Source organism: Artibeus jamaicensis, unplaced genomic scaffold, assembly GCF_021234435.1.
Source record: "Artibeus jamaicensis isolate MK-2021 breed Jamaican fruit bat unplaced genomic scaffold, CSHL_Jam_final contig_264, whole genome shotgun sequence".
Lineage (NCBI taxonomy): Eukaryota > Metazoa > Chordata > Mammalia > Chiroptera > Phyllostomidae > Artibeus > Artibeus jamaicensis.
Genome location: NW_026521576.1, coordinates 1,201,981 through 1,219,864, shown reverse-complemented (window position 1 = coordinate 1,219,864; position 17,884 = coordinate 1,201,981). Strand labels below are relative to the sequence as shown.

Below are 17,884 nucleotides of genomic sequence, written 5' to 3'. Positions count from 1 at the left end.
GATCACTGGGCACCTACCCCACATGACCAGCGCCTTCAACATGACCACACATGGGCTTACAAGTCCACCATCCACCCCTGCCTTCCAGAGAGGCACCAGCCAGAGCTGGTGTATAGGAGAGCAAGGACAGGCAGAGTGAGTTTAAGAACGGAGGATAAAGGAACTTTGGTGCAGGGATAAGCCTGCCAAGCTAGAAAGCCAGCAGCACCAAAGAATTACCACCAACAAAAGCATTATATATGGAGCCTGTGCACAAATAAGCATAAACCAATGGTCGGCACACATGCAGACAGGTAGAACGCATGATGGAGAAATGACTCCACTCATGAAAGCTACCACAAGATTACAACAGGCAGGAACCAATTATCAGGACACGTGACAGATTTACAGAGCAACTTCAACATGGTATAAAAACAAACAAAAGTCATCTCTGTTCTTGGACAGGATGATCCAAAATCGTAACATATTGATTCTACATCAACCTAAAACTTTGAAACACTATGATGTACTACAAATAGATTTTTAAAAAAATATGGAAAAACACACGAGTAAAAACAGCATTTTGAAAAAGAAATATATCAGGCTAGCGCCGTCAGGCATTAAAAGTGTGCTACAGCCATGACTGGTGTAGCTCAGTGGGCTGGCGTCATTCTACAAACTGAAAAATCGCTGGTTCGATTCCCAGTCAGGGCACATGCTTGGGCAGTGGGCCAGGTCCCATTTGGGGGCATACGAGAGGCAACCAATCAGTATTGCACATTGAAGCTTCTCTCCCTGTCTTGACCTCTCTCTCAAAATATAAATTAAAAAAATATTAAAACAAAAAAACAGGGTGCTATGCTGCTATAAGAACGCAAATAAGAGAATGCAGGGTGACAAGGCAGAGGGCCCAGAAATGACCCGAATATGCAGATCTTGAGCATGTGAGGAAGAGTATTCCAAAGCAGTGGAGAAGGGACAATTGGACCAGCCTCTGCAAAGATCTTAGACTGAAATACATGCTACAAAAACAAACATGAAAACATGGCGATCAGGGGAAAAAAATGAGAATTAAGGAAACTTTACTCCCCTGGGAAGAGGAAAGACAGGGACTGACATAAAACCTGGATATGGTAAAAAAAACGTAGGGAAAAAATACCGATACATACATCTCCCTGCACGGTCAAAAAAAAACAAGGTGAAAACAGGCTACTGAAAAAACAGAAAAACATTTATCACTCTTAACAAAAAGGGTTAACTTCCTTGTTTTAAAAAAATGTAATATCTATGTCAAAAGTCAGCATCCCAAAAGACAAATGGGCAAAGAATATGAACCAACAGCAAAAAATATCATGCCCTTGAAACCAGTGAAAAGATGCTCAACCTCCCTCTCAAGTCAGGGGGGCAAGGAGGGGGTGTACTCAGCCTATGGGGGCCGTGGTGTCTCTGGAGGTGTCAGGCACAGGATTGTTATACATGCACATGGCCTTCCATTCTCGATATGGAACCTACAGAGATGTTCACACAAATAAACAATAGTGTTTAAGTCACTGACAGGTGTGAAGTCTGAAAACAACAGATGTGCCCATTGTATGGGACTGTGCAGTCTTTCAAGAGCAACACAATCTGTATGCACCAGTGTAACAAAAGGATCTTGAGACACTGAAGCTATAAAACAAAGTACACATGGGTCCAGGAGGCCAGATCACACACACACAAGTGTTCATAAATACACATAGACTATTAATAATACATAAAAATCTGGCAACAGTGGCTGCCTCTGAGCAGCTAGAGGAATATGAGGGATTCACCCCTCAAAAGAAAGTAATAAAACAATGTATCCCACCCCTCACATAGTGAGCTGTTTTAACCTAGCATCGAGAAGGACCACAGCATGTGTCACATGCCCCTTCCCTCCGCATGCAGACCTCTCCTGTACGGACATACAGCACCTGTATGAAATGAAAAGATTCCCCAATACCTCTGACCCTCTGGGAACTACATACATGGTTAATGAATTTCCTTTCAAGAGAGGAACTTCCCTAGTGTACATCCCCCAACTCTGTGCAAACTGGAAACTCGATTCTGCAGCTGGTGTATCTGGGCACTAATTTTTAAGCCCCACATCCTTTAATCTGTCCACCCTACTGCAGATCTACCAGAAGAACATGGAGAGACAACCCCTGGGGATAGAAATGCCAAAGAGAAACACCAGGCAGGCTGGGGAAAGGGGAGTCAGGCAGATAGGGTGAAAGATATAATTGTAAGTTATCAACAGAGACTGCCTGAGTCCTCTAAACTGTAGCTGAGTCCTCTAAAAGTAGCTGAGTCTTCTTTCCTTCCAGGGTCTCTCTGCCTCATGTCCAGTTCATCCCTGAATGCAAGTTCAGCAGTGGGCAGAAAAGATCAACCCAGCCAACTAACTGCTGCTTTCCCTATACAGACCTACTTGTGCAGTTGGACCTTGGCTGGCAACAAAAGCAAACTAAAAGGACAGCTAGATCAGGAGTGGAAACATAGAAATGAAGATCTCAAGGAGGGTTAGCAACAGGGGAGTGGGAGGAGGAGATGGGGGGAGAAGGTACAGAAAATAAGTAGCATAGACAGCAGATAAAAAATAGATGGGGGGGGCAAGAATAGTATGGGAAATATAGAATCTAAAGGACTTGAGACACTGGTCATAAACTAAAGGGGGGTAATGGTGGGGATGGGGGGTAGGGTGGAGGGGAATGAAAGGGGGAATAGAACAACTGTAACAGCATAATCAATAAAAAAATTTAAAAAAAAAAAGTTGGATTTAGAGAGGGCTCCCTATCTGGTCAGAATGGCTACTGTGCCTGTGCTGCTTATGGGAACACAGGTTTATGCTGAGACCAACTTCCTTCTGAAATTCTGGGGGTTGGTATGTGTTGGGCAGAGGGTGTCCACATGACCACAATGTGTTTTAAATGCATAATAAATCCTCAAGATGCCCATCAGTAAAATCTTAGCTTGGTTCTCTGGCACAGAGAAGAGGACTGTTGACTAAATATAAACATACCCATTTTTTTGTTGTTGTTTTCTTAAAGATGTAAATGCACAAAAGAATGTGAGGTCATTCTTCAACCCCAGCTGTCCCATTACGACAGGGGAAGACTGGACCCTGCCCCAAGCTAAGTTGGGCGAGACTGCTAGGCTGGTAACAGAGTAGGTCTCGCTATTGTTCTTGGGCCCCTGGGGGCTGCAGACAAGTAAGGAAACCTCAAGTCTTCAGATGTGACATAGCAACTAAAAAGCTCACTTGCAAAGGCAATTCCACTGACTCAAGTTTTCATGGCTGGACAAAGGAGTGCAATGGGGAAAGCAGTGTGAATGTCCAGGCACATATATGGAGGGCCAATGTCTACAGTGATGTTCTGCTCCTGACTACCAGTCCCCCAACTGCAAAGCCTGAGGAGGACATATAAAAGACAAGCCAAAGGCCACTAGAGAGAGGTAACATACAGAAGTTCACTGTCAATCACCTCACCAACATTTCGTATCCCACAAAATGAATCCAAACCTATGGCATTAGTAAGACGGCCAAGTGCTTGGACAAACCCACATCTTTAATGAGGGAGCAGGCATAGGAGTTCATCATAGACAGAACCAGAAAATTTTAAATAGGACAGAAGGCCCTGGGCAGTGAGGCTCAGTGGATTGGGCATCATCCTGCAAATCAAAAGGTCACCAGTTCAGTTCAAGATCAGGGCACATGTCTGGGTTGCCGGGCAGGTCCTGGGTTAGGAGTACATGAGAGGCAACCAATCAATGTTTCTCTCCCTTTCTTTCTTCCTCCCTTCCCCTCTCTCTAAAAATAAGTAAATAAAATCTTAAAAAACATAAAATAAGGACTTTTGGCCAAGATGGAGGTGTAGGTACATACACTGTGCCTCCTTGTACAACCAAAAGAGGGACAATAACAAATTTAAAAACAAAACACAACCAGAACTGACAGAAAATCGAACTGTACGCAAGCCTGACAACCAAGGAGTTCAAGAAGAAACATTTATCCAGACCGGTAGGAGGGGCAGAGACAGGCAGCCAGGGCGGAGAGGACTCGTGGCAAGGTGGCAGCTGGAGGACCAGGAAGGGCAAAGTGGCAGCTACCAGACTAGAAGTGGTGGCTGGTGGAATGGGCAGTCCCACATTTGTATGTGGAAAAACCGGACGGAACAACTGGGGAGCAAGACAGACCACACAACCCAGGGTTCTAGTGTGGGGAAATAAAGCCTCAAAACCTCTGACTAAAAAAACATGTGGTGGTTGAAGCAGCAGGAGGAACTCTAGACTCACAGGGAAGTTTACTGGCGAGACCCACAGGGTCCTAGAATGTACACAAATCCACCTGGGAATTAGCACCAAAAGGGCCCAATTTGTGGGTATCAGAGGAAGTGACTGAAAGCCAGTTGATAGCTGAGCAAGCAGCATTGGTGCCCTCTCTGACCACTCCCCCACATACAGAGCCACAACGCAGCAACCTGGGTTTCCCACCCTGGCAAGTATCCAAGGCTCCACCTCTTACCACATAACAGGTGTGCTGAGACAAAAAAAATATGGCTGATAAGAAAGAACAGATCTAAGCCCCAGAAAAAATATAACTAAGCAATGAAGAGATAGCCAACCTATCAGATACACAGTTCAAAACACTGATTGTCAGGATGCTCACAAAAATAGTTGAGTATGGTTGCAAAATAGAGGAAAAAGTAAAGGCTATGAAAAGTGAAATAAAGAAAAATGTACGGGGAACCAACAATGGTGGGAAGGAAACTGGGACTCAATGAACAGTTTGGACCAGATGGAAGAAATAAGCATTCAATCAGGACAAACTAAAGAAACAAAAATACAAAAAAATGAGGAGAGGTTGAGGAACCTCTGGGGCAACTTTAAATGTTCCAACATCTGAATTATAAGGGTGACAGAAGGAGAAGAGGAAAAGCAAAAAATTAAAAACTTATTTGAAAACATAACTTCCCTAATCTAGCAAAGGGAATAGACTTCTAGGAAGTCCAGGAAGCTCAGAGATTCTCAAAGAAGTTGGATCCAAAAAAGCACACACCATGCACATTTTACATCACCCAAGATTAAAGATAAGGACAGAATCTTAAAAGCAGCAAGAGAAAAGGAGACAGTTACCTACAGAGGAGTTCCCATAAGACTATCAGCTCATTTTCAAAAGAAACCTTACAGGCAAGAAGGGGCTAGAAAGAAGTATTCCAAGTCATGAAAGGCAAGGACCTACATCCAAGATTATTTATCCAGCAAAGCTCTCATTTAGAATGGAAGGGTAGATACGGTGCTTCCCAGATAAAGTCAAGTTAAAGGAGTTCATCATCACCAAGCCCTTATTATATGAAATGTTTTTAAAAGAGACTTATCTAAGGAAAAGAGAAAGATCAAAAATATGAACAGTAAAATGACAACAAATACAATTAACAACCAACCCTATAAAAAACAAAAACAAACTAAGCAAACAACTAGAACAGGAACAGAATCATAGAAATGGAGATCACAGGGAGGGTTATCCGAGGAGAAAGGGAGGGAGAAATGGTGGAAAAAGTACAGGAATAAGTAGCATAAATGGTAGGTACAAAATACACAAGGGGAGGTTATGAATAATATGGGAAAGATAGAAGCCAAAGAGCTTACATGTACCACCCATGGACATAAACTAAGGGCAGGGGAAATTAAGGTGGGAGCGGGGAGTGCAGGGTGGACGGGAATAAAGGGGGAAAATGGGACAACTGTAACAGCATAATCAATAAAATATATTTAAAAAAAATAAAAACAACATGAAATGGACAGAAGCCCACTGCCTGGCTGCCTGTCACAAAACCTCTGTGGTATAAGTGACACTGACCATCCTCTGCTCCAGTGTAAACCAGTGCCATGCCCAGCAAGCAGCATAATGGAACACATATTTTCTTGCTGCCAGAGGTCTGCAGGGGCCGGCTAGAACTATGCCATGAAGACTATAGGGGTTTGGCTGCCTCACAGAGTAAGGCATGTGGTGGGCACATAAACACCAGAAGCAAATTACTCAATTAAAAGAAAACACTGTCCATGCCTCACTGCTGACTGAGGCATGGTAAGCAATGTACCAAGGACAAGAAGGCACCATTACCTTTTGACTGTATTTTCTCACAGTTGGGAGAGATGATGACGCACTTCAGCTTTCTGAGCTTCAGGTGTTTGAGCACCTCCCTCAGCCCCAGCACTAGCCGGCGTTTGGTCTTGGCCTTGACAGGATCTTTCTGGTACATACGGTCTTGGAAACGGACCAGCTCTTTGAGCAGATCCGTAACACAGGCATCCACCTCTTTACTGAGCACCTGGCTGCAATAACTAAAAGAAAGGTTAGATGCCATCAGCTTTCTACTGGCTGTGACACTGCAGGTTGCTCCCATCCCACCTCAAGAGAAACGTGGATGACACAGCCCCACTCAGGAAATCACACTTTGATGAGCAATACTAATCAAAAGTGGGGGTCCTGACTCAATTCAATAACAGGTAAGGATCAAAGCACCCTCCTACACTGGCACCATCAAGGGATGGAAGCTCTACACCCTGTCTATTACCATGACTTGCCAAATGTTCTCCTACTGTGGCCATTCCCTGTGTACCTCCCCTCCTGAAAACACCTGGAGAGTCTGCCCTGGAACAAAAGTGTGGTGGGAGGAAGAGCTCCCTAAGAAATTATATGGAGAAATTAAACCATGAAAGGGAACCCAAATGTCACGTGCTATCACTCACCAGCCATTCCCAACAGGAAACCTGAATTTACGGGCACCTATGCCATTGCATCAGTAGGATGATAGACCCTGCCAAGTCGTATGACTAAGTACCTGGCCACTTTGACCGGAAGCATAAAAACATGGGCCCAGCTCTTAGCTTTCCAGTCTGAACACATCAGGGTGAGACAACTGTCACACCCAAGGCCAGAGTGAGCATAGCACCCCCTCCCAACCCCTAAGGGCTCACTCACTCCCTGAATCTCCGGCTGTGGATCTTGGGGCAGCTGGCACCTTCAGGGACCAAGTAGCAGGTTTCCACTTCCTTATGGATCTCAGTTTCCAGTGGCTCTTCTGAGCTGCTCTCTATTGCAGGAGTGGAGCACACTGACACTTCTGTTTTCCCTGGAGCTTCACAGGAAAAAAAGTCATGGCCCACAGTGTCCTGCACAGCACAGTCACCAGAGCAGCCAGATGCAACCCACACCCACCTCATTCAAACACAGCTGCTGAGCACCACAGATGGCAGCAGAGTGATGGGAATGACTTTGGAAAAAAAGAACCTGGCAGCTTTCTGTTCTGCCTGGAAGTGCCTTCCTAAATTTACCCAGTGTAGTTATTTAATTTTATTGTGGCAAAATATTTATAAAACTTTCCATTCTAACCATTTTAAGTATGTGGTCCAGTGGCCAAATTTGTATTTTAATTTTCTAATTTAATCTGAAATACCTATCAGGAAGTGTTCAAAACAGGTTGTGTTCTGAATTTTTTGCACTTATGTGCTTGACACTATTCTTTTATCAAGTAATTCTTAAATAAGAGCTAAACCATAATATCTAATTTATAAGAGCCCCCTCAAGGGGTGTGTTTAAACACATCAGACAGGATTCAGTAATTGCTACGGTCCCCAAATGTTCCTTCTGGAGATTTTTAGAGTGCAAGTGAGGTATTAGCTCACCAGAGAAGGAATTCAGGAGCACACACACCAGCCAGGATGGCAGACACAATAAAGACAATGTCTTTCAAGATGACCTCTCCCCACTGTGGCTGGAACTGGTAACAGACCTGAAAGCCACTGGCTGGAGCCGCCGAGGCTGGACGACATGGACCGAAGCTTGCAATCCACATAGGGAAATGCCAGTAGGAAGGAGTGCTCACACCCTCCACACATCACACTGCCAGTGATTCTGCATCTAATGGCACCATGGCACGTTTGTACAGCTGGACTCTGTGCAGCAAAGACAACTGGGAATTGCCCTTATGGGCCACAGACATACTGCTGGCCAGAGGGGCACCCACTGCAAGATGCCCTGGGAAAGAAGCCCAAAGGCCCATCAGTGCAGCTGTGCTTGAGGCCAGGCCTTGGGCTGGAATACCAGGAACAGTAGGGCTGCTCTGTTCCTCAAGTTAGTGCTGTGTTCACTTTGTAAAGTCTTCAAGCTATATCCTCAGGGTCTGTGCACTTTTCTAAGTGTGTCATTCAACAAAAAGCTTACTAAACACGTTCTTCTTAAGATATTGTACTTGTACTCAAGGGAAGCAGCTTTGAAGTTAGTGGGGTAAATTCGCAAAGCTGCTTCAAGTTGCAAGGACCATCTAATGCCATACAGATGAAACTCAGGGGCCTCATCCCCTGTCCCTCACAAGCCCACTGTCCATGGGAACACCTTCCTACTGTCAGGTTTGGAGTCTGAAAATGTCTGCATCCTCAGGGTTCAATGCTGCCTTGCTTTTACCACAAAGCGGCCAGAGGCTGGCAGAATTCTGGGTGGTTTGCTGCACACAGTTGCCCCACTGAAGGATTCTTTAAGACACAACCAAAAGAACTGGGTAACTAAGGGCTCACCCTGTTCGAGAGCCAGGTCATCACCACCACTCTCTACATCTTGCATATCATCAACTGCTGGGCTCACAGCATTTTCTTGGAGACGCTGCTGCTTTCTCTCCTCCCGTTCTTTCAAAATAATCTTTAAAATTGAACAAATAATTAAAGTACCTAAATACCTGTACTTACAAATAAGGTCCTCTGCAAAATAAACCACTCAAGGTTGGCTTACTGGCAGTGTGCCCATCTCTGCCTTCACAGTGGCAACATGACCCCCCCACCCCATCCTGGGGGGTTGGCCCAGGAGCAGCATACCCCTTACTCAGGTGCACCGACAGGACGCATGCAACCTGGGTTCTGATGCAATAGTACAGCTTGACAGTCACCTGATCCCAGACTAGACACTTGTTTCCCATCTGAGACCGATGACACACCACAGACTGAGAATCAAATAAAAGAATGCGTGCAACAGCCCTGATAGCGTATCTACTCGGAAGTGTCCAACAGTCATTGAATCTAAACAGTAGGCAGATCCCTCAAGTAGGATGAGGGTATCAAGTGAATAAGGAGAATGTAACTCCTTCCATTTCTCGTTTTCTGTCCATGTCACTGCAAAGTATTTTTAAAAACGGATCCCTTCCCAAGCTAGTAGCTGAGGCCACCCCACTCTGTCACTAAGCGAGTGAGGGATCATTTCTAAGAGAATCACCAACACATCCTCTAGGAAATGAAAACCTAAAACCTGAGCTGACAGAAGTAATTCTTTAGGTTTTCTAGTGCCCAGTTTGAAATACAGCACTACTCACCTTCTTCAATGAGGTAGGCTTCTTGGCCTTGGGGACCTCCCGCTGCTTCCCCTTCTTCATCAGGGGAGCACTGGAGTCCAAGGGGTTGTGTGGGGTATTTGCCTGGCTAAAGCGGTGACCCTTCTTCCCTGATGTGGCCTCTTTAGAGAGAATGGGAACTGCCCCCACTGCAACACAGTGAAGACATGTGCCTCAGGGAGGGCTCCCTGCAGCAATCGGGGGCTACCCATGCCATCCCACCCATCCCCACAACCCTACTCACCCTCATCAAACTGTCCCTGAGACATTCTTCTAAATGGCAATGATTGTCATGTAACTGAAGTGTTTTTTGGTAGGAATCCAAAAAAAAATCATCGACTAATTCATCAGGAAAAACCATCTTCCTATCTATCCCTATAATGAAGCCTGCTGTTTCTCAGTAAAGTCTACTAATGTGTGAACTCATTTTTTGACTGAGGACATTTCTGGTAGTTTGGATTTACAATGATCCTTTTGAGTAAGTCTCTCTCCATCACTTTCAGTTGATTCCACCTTTGCAGAAGTCAGCTCCTGGTTACCACAGGCATAACTTTTCTTTTGTAAGTCCCCTATAAGTGTCTTACAACATTTCTAGTTGATTCTTTTGCATTTTTTCACAAATAAACCTATTTTCCCAAATCCCCTCATGTGCCATAGGTAAAAATCCCTCCAATTTGATTATAATCACTGCTCAATACTTCCACTGCATTCTCTGGCTCTGCTCTACTTCCTACACCTTACCCTTCCTCTCAGGAAACAGTTCATTTGTGTATACTTCCTCCCTACTTTTTCATTAGAAAATTTCCAACATACACCAAAGAAAATAATGTAATAGCAAAAACTATGTATCCACTGTCCAGCTTCAACAACCATCAATATTTTTCTAAATGTATTTACCCAAACTCCTTAAGTGTGGAATTTAGGTTATTAGTGTACTGTTAATCAGGTGCATCCATTAACTCTCTCCTGTGTGACTCCCTGCTACAGTGCAGAATGTGTCCACTATGTCCCTGCTCTGTGCCATTTCTAGCCTTGGCTCTTACCATTATGTTTAGAATGTACATGTAACTGGCTTGGTTCTCGTCAGCTGTTCTTGAAAAACAACAATATAACAACCCTGCCTACATCTGCTTCCTCTCCCCATCTTCAATGCCAACTGTGAGTTCAGGACCTCAACAAGGCTCCTGCAATATCTACCACCTAAGCCCACCAGCCCTGGTCATTCCTGTCTGCACCCCTGCACCCCACTGCCCTGTGACTCTCCATAGTGCTAACAGCAGGCCGGGGAAGGGAGTTCTCCAGAGGAAAAATCCCAATAAAGGCTCTGGACTAAACCTCCCCCTCCATCTTGCCCTCTGCCTCCTGCCCACCCTGGTACTTCCCCACATGGCCCTGCATGCCATGCCTCCTGTCTCTAGGACCTGACAGCATAATAAACTTTGTTTTTTTTCTTGAGTTTCTCCTATGTCTCCTCTTATAGCCACACCTGACTGACCATATATCAAAAAAAAAAAAAAAAAACCAAGGTCCTGGCAGAGTTGCTGAGTCAGCTGGAGAACTGTCCCATGCACCAAAATGTCGTGGGTTCCATCCCCAGTCAGTTGGGGCATGTACTGTAGGCAACTGACAGATGTTTCTCTCTCATTTCAATGTCTCCCCACCACCACCCAAAAAACCCCAATAAACACATCCTTGGGTGAAGATTAAAAAAAAACAACAGAAACAAAAAACTTAATAAGCCCAAAGCTAATTGTCAAGGAAAAGCTGACCTGCCCATGGGAACAGGAATAAGGTGAATATAGGAGAGCGAACCACAGAATGCAATGGAAGTACCAAGGAGTGATCATAATCACATTGACTGGAGGAAGCGTCACCTACTGCACATGAGGGGAACTGGAAAATATACTTATGTGTGAAAAATGCCAGAGAATCAACTACAAAAGTACTAGTCTCTTTTAGAAGATATGCAATATGGTAACCAACAGCTGACTTCTGCAAAGGTTGTGTCAACAAAGTGGTGGCAAGAGACTTTTCAAAAGGGTCATCGTAAATACAAACTACCAGAAATGTCCTCAAACAATGAGATCACACATTATAGTCTTTACTGAGAAAGAGTAAACTTCGTTATAGGGATAAAAAGATGGTTCAACTTCCACCAAACCACATGGATTGGTTTGAAAACATTAATACACAGTAATAGCACTATAGGCCTTTACAAAACAGAAGATGAGTTGAGAAAAGCAATTTGAAGAAAGACAATCTAGGAGGACAGTGGTCCCAAGCTTTGGTATAAAGTAGTCCCCTGAAAACAGCAGTTTTGCTTCCTGCAGTTTCAGTTACCTGTGATCAACCATAGTGCAAAAAATATTAGATGGAAAATTCCAGAAATAAACAATTTGTAAGTTTTAAATTGTATGCCATTCTGAGCAGCTTGATCAAATCTTGCACTGTCCTGCCTGGGATGTGAATCAATTGCTGGTCTAGCATATCCATACTATACATACTACCCACCCATTAGTCACTTAGTAGCAGTCTCAGATCAGCGATGGCAGTATTGTAGTGTTTGTGCTCAAGCAGTCCTTATTTTACTCAATAGCCCCAAAGCACAAGAGTAATTTAAAATTGTCATCGGTATGCAACATATAGGAAAAAACAGTGTACACAGTGTTTGGTACTGTGGTTTCAGGTATCTACTATAGGGGAGGAATCCTGGAATGTATCCCTCATGGATAAAGGGGGACTACTATGTAAGAATTATGGATATGTATTACATGAAACTGTAGATCCTGATTTGAATAAAATCACCAAAATTGCTTAGACAATGAAGAAAACTCAAATATAGACTGAATAGGATATGCAAACAAGAAATAATCATTAATATTATTAGATGAGAGGATGGTAGGGTGGTTTAGTTAAAAATAAAACTATCAGAGAAGCTAACTGGGGTATTTACAGGTAAAATGACACGTCTAAGAGTTGCTTTAAAATACTTCAGGAGCCCTGGCTGGTATAGCTCAGTGGATTGAGTGCAGGGCTGTGAACCAAAGGATTGCAGTTCAATTCCCAGTCAGGGCACATGCCTGGGATGCAGGCCAGTTCCCAGCAGGGGATGCACGGAGGCAACCATACATTGATATTTCTCTCCCTCTCTTTTTCCCTTCCCCTCTAAAGATAAATAAATAAATTTAAAAAAATACTTCAAGAGAAAAAAGCTTCTTAACCATTTCCTTGATTACTTTTTTCTTTTAAAAATAAATTAATAAACTGCCTCAGAAAGAGGAAGTGCACTTAAAAGACTATGGTGGTAAATGTGCATATTTCTTTCTCTGACATGTTGCAATCATAACTGTCTCGGCTCTATGAGAAGACATTTCAGAGGGGAGAAATAGCGTTATCAGAGGCAAGCCAGCACTGTTACGAGCTGCACCCCATATACAGACAGGTAATTCACTTCTATGAGATTCAGCTTTGGAAACTGTACAGGGCATTTATGTATTGCATTTCCAGGTGAACAGTATCATCATATCTGCTCCTTAAAATCGTATTTTAAAAAGTTTTTTGAAGTGCTGTGGTAAAGAAAATGTAACATACAATCTACTATTTTAACTGTTTTTAAGTGCACAGTGGTGTCAATTATGTTCATAATGTTTTACAACCATCACCACTATCCATTTCCAAAACCTTTTCATTCCCAAACTGAAAATTTGTCATCCTCAAACAATAACTCTCTATTCGCCCTCCCCTCAACCCCTGCTAGCCTCTAGTCTACTACTGTCTATTAATTTGCCTCTTCTAGAAATTTCATGTAGTGGAATCTTACAATGTTTCCTTTTGTGACTGGCTTCACTTAGCATTATGTTTTCAATTTTACCCGTGTTGTAGCATGTGTCAGAATGTCCTTCCCTTTCAAGGTTGAATAATATTCCATGGTGTACATAAATCACATTTTGTTTATCCAATCAGATACACATTTGGGTTGTTTCCACCTTTTGGCTATTATAACTAATACAGCTATGAACACAGGGATATAAGTGTCTGAGTCTCTGTTTTTAATTATTTGGTATAAATGAGAATGGAATTACTCAGTCACATGGCAATTCTGTATTTACCATTCGGAAGAACCACCAGACTGTTTTCCAAAGTAGATGCATCATTTTACATTTCTACCAGCAGTGTACAAGAATTCCAATTTCCCAATGTGTTGCCACCACCAGTCATTTTCGTGCACTTGCTTATAGCTAGCTACCAGTTTAAGTACGAAGAACTACCTCGATGAGGTTTTGACTTGTATTTCTCTAATGGCTAACGAAGATCTTTTTCATGTGCTACTGGCCATTTGTATTTCTTCTTGAGGAGAAATGTCTTTTCTAGTGCTTTTGCTCACTTTCTGAGTTTGTTGTTGAATTATAGTTCTTATATCACAGATATAGATATTAAATCCTTAGCAGATACAACTTTCAAATATTTCCTCCCATTCTGTAACTTGTCTTTGCATGTTCTTGAGATTGTCCTTTGGTACACAAATGTCTTTAATTTTGGTGTCCTATATGAAAACTCACTGTCTAATTCAAGGTCATAAAAATTTACCTCTACCTTCTTCTAAGAGTTTTATGGTTTTAGGTCTAATAATTAGGTCATTGATCCATTCTGAGTCATTTTCGTTTATGGGGTAAAGTAGGTTCCAACTTTATTCTTTAGCATATGGAAGTCCAGTTGTCCTAGAACCAATTTTTAAGAGACTGTTCTTTATTCTTTATTTTTAAAAATTTTTTAAAAGATTTTATTTATTTATCTTTAGAGGGGAAGGGAAGAAGAGAGGGAGAGAAATATCAATGTATGGTTGCCTCTTGTGTGTGTGTCCCCTGCTGGGAACTGGCCTCCAACCCAGGCATGTGCCCTGACTGGGAATCAAACTGTGGTTGTTTGGTTCCCAGGCTCATGCTCAATCCACTGAGCTACACCAGCCAGGTGCTCTTTATTCTTTTAATGAACCCAGCACCCTTGTCAAAAATCCAGCTTAGTAGCAGGATTTTTAAACCTGCTACTAAGCTGGTTTAACTCACTGGTTTAAACATGTGAGTTTATTTCTAGACTATCATTTCTATTCCATTGGTCTATGTCTATCCTTATTCCAGTACCATATCATTTTGATTATAAATAACTTTGGATTACAAAAGAAAAGTCACCAAATAGTCTACCTGAAAAAGACTTTCAATCGTTTAAAATTAAAACCCTCTTTTACCTGAAAACACCACTGCCTTGGAGGCCTGCCTTGGACTCTGGGAGTGCTGCTTCTTCTCCAGTGCTGTCAGCATCCCCCCCAGGTCCAACTGCACTGGAATTTGGCTCTTCTTTCCACCACTTTTAAAATTACTCTAAAAAGTTCAAAAATCAAAAGTTTATAATATTTTACAAACTGTGCTTTTGTTTGATGACAAACAAATCATATAATTAAAGATAAAATAGATTTAGAGTATAAAAATCTTAAAAATTAAAAATTAATATAATTAAAGAGAAAGACCCAATGAATTGTACATTACCTGCCAATATTTCCACCATGGTTGTTTATTTCCTCCCTTTTCTTTCACAACACTGGGTTTACATTAAACCACCTACAATTATGTGTACATCTCCACTAGGAGTAGTAGTGTACATCTACAGACAAGAAACCAACACTTCTATAAAGTCTCTTGGCTAAAAAAGTTTGTTGTATGTGAGGCTAATTGGTCAAGTATTATTGCCTCGTTGGCCCTATTCATTCTCTAATTGTCCAAGTGAATCAAACACATGCCACAAAATCATGGAGAGATGGCCAAAAATTAACCCAAGCCCAAATCATACCCAGCAGTTAAGGGCTAAATTTAGACACAAAGTTTGATATACTATAAACAAACAGTACTTCTGACATAGTTGCAAACTGGGTTTTGAGACAGTGTAAAAGGTTGCACAGGCAGGTTGCCTCATTGCTTAAGCACCTTCTCTCCTGCCTGTTTTCTTCCCTGACACCGAAACCCCACTGGCTGAGGACTGCAGCACAGGTGGGCTATAGAGTATCCAAATTATAACACAGTAACGCAAAGTTAACTCACATAAGGGTTTAGCATTTTACTTCTCACAAGTGTGAAAATAATCACCCTTCTCTGACAGAAAAAACTTACAATGAACATCCGAAAAGTATACAAGTTCCCCATTTAGATAATAACCATAAGCTCATTCCTGAATCCACAGCAGGGCTGAGGTACAAGGACGATCTTCTCTTCAGGTTGTTCTGACTACTTAAGAGTGAAATTTAGGTGGCTCTGTTATTTCCCTCTGTCAGACATTACTGCCTCACAAAGAAATTCTTGTTTCCTGAATAAACTGAATCGACATCTTTTCCTTTAAATCAAAGCTTCATAGGCAGTATGTATTCCGCACCTTTCTAATAATAGCAGTGGTTAGTATCAACAGTCTTATTACAAAAGTGACAAAGTGTTTTAGTTTAAAAGCAATTCTGCTTCAACATACTGAATGCCTCCTGCAATGAAGGAATAAATAAAAATAAAACCACAGTTTTCCATACACGAAGAAGTCTGGAAAGCAGTTTTTCCTCAAGAGTTCAGTTTAGCAGGAAAAGTTAAGCCTAAAGCAATTGTGGTTTCACTCTAAAATTTACCTGTGGCTGCTGTTTCAACTGAAATTTCGGTGCCTCTACTCTGTCTCTTCTTTCAGATGCAACTGCCAGATTGGGAAACTCCTCAGCATCCTAAGTAAACCACACACCCTTTAGCACTTCATAATTCATGAGACTCAAATATGCCCAAGTGAAGTCTTCTCCTTGTTCATATTATCTATGATAAGCTCCCACAGAAGTATTCCAAGGAGATACAAAACAGACCAAAAAATTAAGCTGAAGCTAAGGGCTTCAGTTCCAATCTCCTGCTCCAGAAAGCAAGAGCAGGGGCCCCAAGGAGTAAACAGAGCTGCACCTAATGACCATGGCATGAGAGTGTTCAAGCACCCTTCCTTCCATTAGGCTTTGCATTAGGAAACCCATCAATCCAGACCCAGAGGATGTAAGTGTCCTGTCATGTGTGCTGATCCCAGGCTAAAAAAATAGAAAGAGGGACAAAGGGTCTCTAAACAATGTTTATATCATTTTTAAATGTCTTATACGCTATCAAAATTTCAGGTGCCTTGGAAAAGTTATGTAAGAAATAGGGACAAAAGCATGAACCCTTTACTGGCCCAACCATACTGTTCTGCTATGGTCATAGGTCTGCAAACACAACTCCACTAACTCAAGGAAATGTTCCAGACTCCCAGGTTTGTGAGAAAGCCTTGGCTTAGGCAAGCCGAACATCTGGGCAACACCGCTGACCCTTCTGTGAGCACCAGGAGCCAGGCTGCTGAGTCTAGTACTGCAGACCTGTGAAAAATGTGCTCAGAGCCAAGGACAGGGTCATTCTTGCAGTAGCCAGGACAATTTAAAGAGCACTTTGGCAAATCCATCACAATCTTGTGACCAGGGCCCACAATAGCTCTCTGGTATTCTAAATTTCTCTTTCTAGTGAAGCACATTATAATAAGATTTCTGGATAGAAAAGGAAGCCCTGCAAAAGCCAGCATGCCAAAGCAAAGATTTAAAAATATTTTTTTAAAAAACAGGTAAAGGAGAGACTTAGGGATAAATAGTAATACTACGGTACATAACTATTCCACTTTAATATACACAGTTTTGTCTCTAGATCAGGGGTGTCAAATTCATTTTCACCGGGGACCACATCAGCCTCAAGGTTGCCTTCAAAGGGACAAATGTAATTTCAACTCCTTAAACAGTTAAGGCGTAGTTATATCTATATATTCCTAACATTACTCTGGCCCTTTGAAGGCAACCACGAGGATGATGTGGCCCTTGGTGAAAATGAGTCTGACACCCCTAGGTCTTGATCAAATTCATTCATTCACTCCAACATTTACTGAGTGCCTACTATGAGACAGGTACTGTGCTGGGACCTAAAAATGAAGATGTGACAAAAACAGATAATGGCTATTTTCTTTAGCACTAGGAGAAGGATGATTAAAGAAAATGTTGAAGATTTTCCCTTAGAAAACCAGTATGAACGCACATTTCTATTAAGACAGAACTATATATTACACCACACAAGGGAAGAAATAATATATATACTTCAATCCTTGGTGGCTCTTGAACTGTCAGGACTTCATATTTTGATTTAGACTTTTCTTTCTTTTTCTTATTCTTTCTTGAGGCTTCATTTTGCTCAGGATCACCACCTTGTGTTGCTTTGGACTAGAACAAAACAAAACCGTGGGTTTTGGGGACATTCAAAAGAATGCTTAATTCCATGTATGAGAACAGAATGAAGATATCACATTGTTGCCCTGGCAGGTGTGGCTCGGTGAATTGAGTGCCGGCCTGCAAACCAGTGGGTCTCTGGTTCGATTCCTGGTCAGGGCACATGCCTCTTGTGGGCCAGGTCCCCAATGGAGGGGCACAATGTGTGGGA

At 42.4% G+C, this 17,884-nt stretch overlaps 1 protein-coding gene across 9 annotated transcripts in view; it reads right to left on the bottom strand.

Annotated features, from left to right (window-relative positions):
* The window catches only part of SECISBP2 (SECIS binding protein 2), a 39,320-nt gene that overhangs the window by 2,306 nt on the left and 19,130 nt on the right, over positions 1-17,884 (bottom strand). For 5 of the 9 annotated variants that reach the window (XM_037164729.2, XM_037164730.2, XM_037164731.2 and 2 more), the window contains 7 exons: positions 17,545-17,667; positions 16,033-16,122; positions 14,620-14,752; positions 9,360-9,526; positions 8,575-8,695; positions 6,983-7,139; positions 6,122-6,342 (listed from right to left, as the gene is read on the bottom strand). In XM_037164729.2, coding sequence (XP_037020624.2) covers positions 6,122-6,342; positions 6,983-7,139; positions 8,575-8,695; positions 9,360-9,526; positions 14,620-14,752; positions 16,033-16,122; positions 17,545-17,667 — 1,012 coding nt within the window. The remainder of the gene's footprint in view (positions 1-6,121; positions 6,343-6,982; positions 7,140-8,574; positions 8,696-9,359; positions 9,527-14,619; positions 14,753-16,032; positions 16,123-17,544; positions 17,668-17,884) is intronic. The other 4 variants (XM_037164732.2, XM_037164736.2, XM_037164733.2 and 1 more) reach the window with 3 other exon arrangements.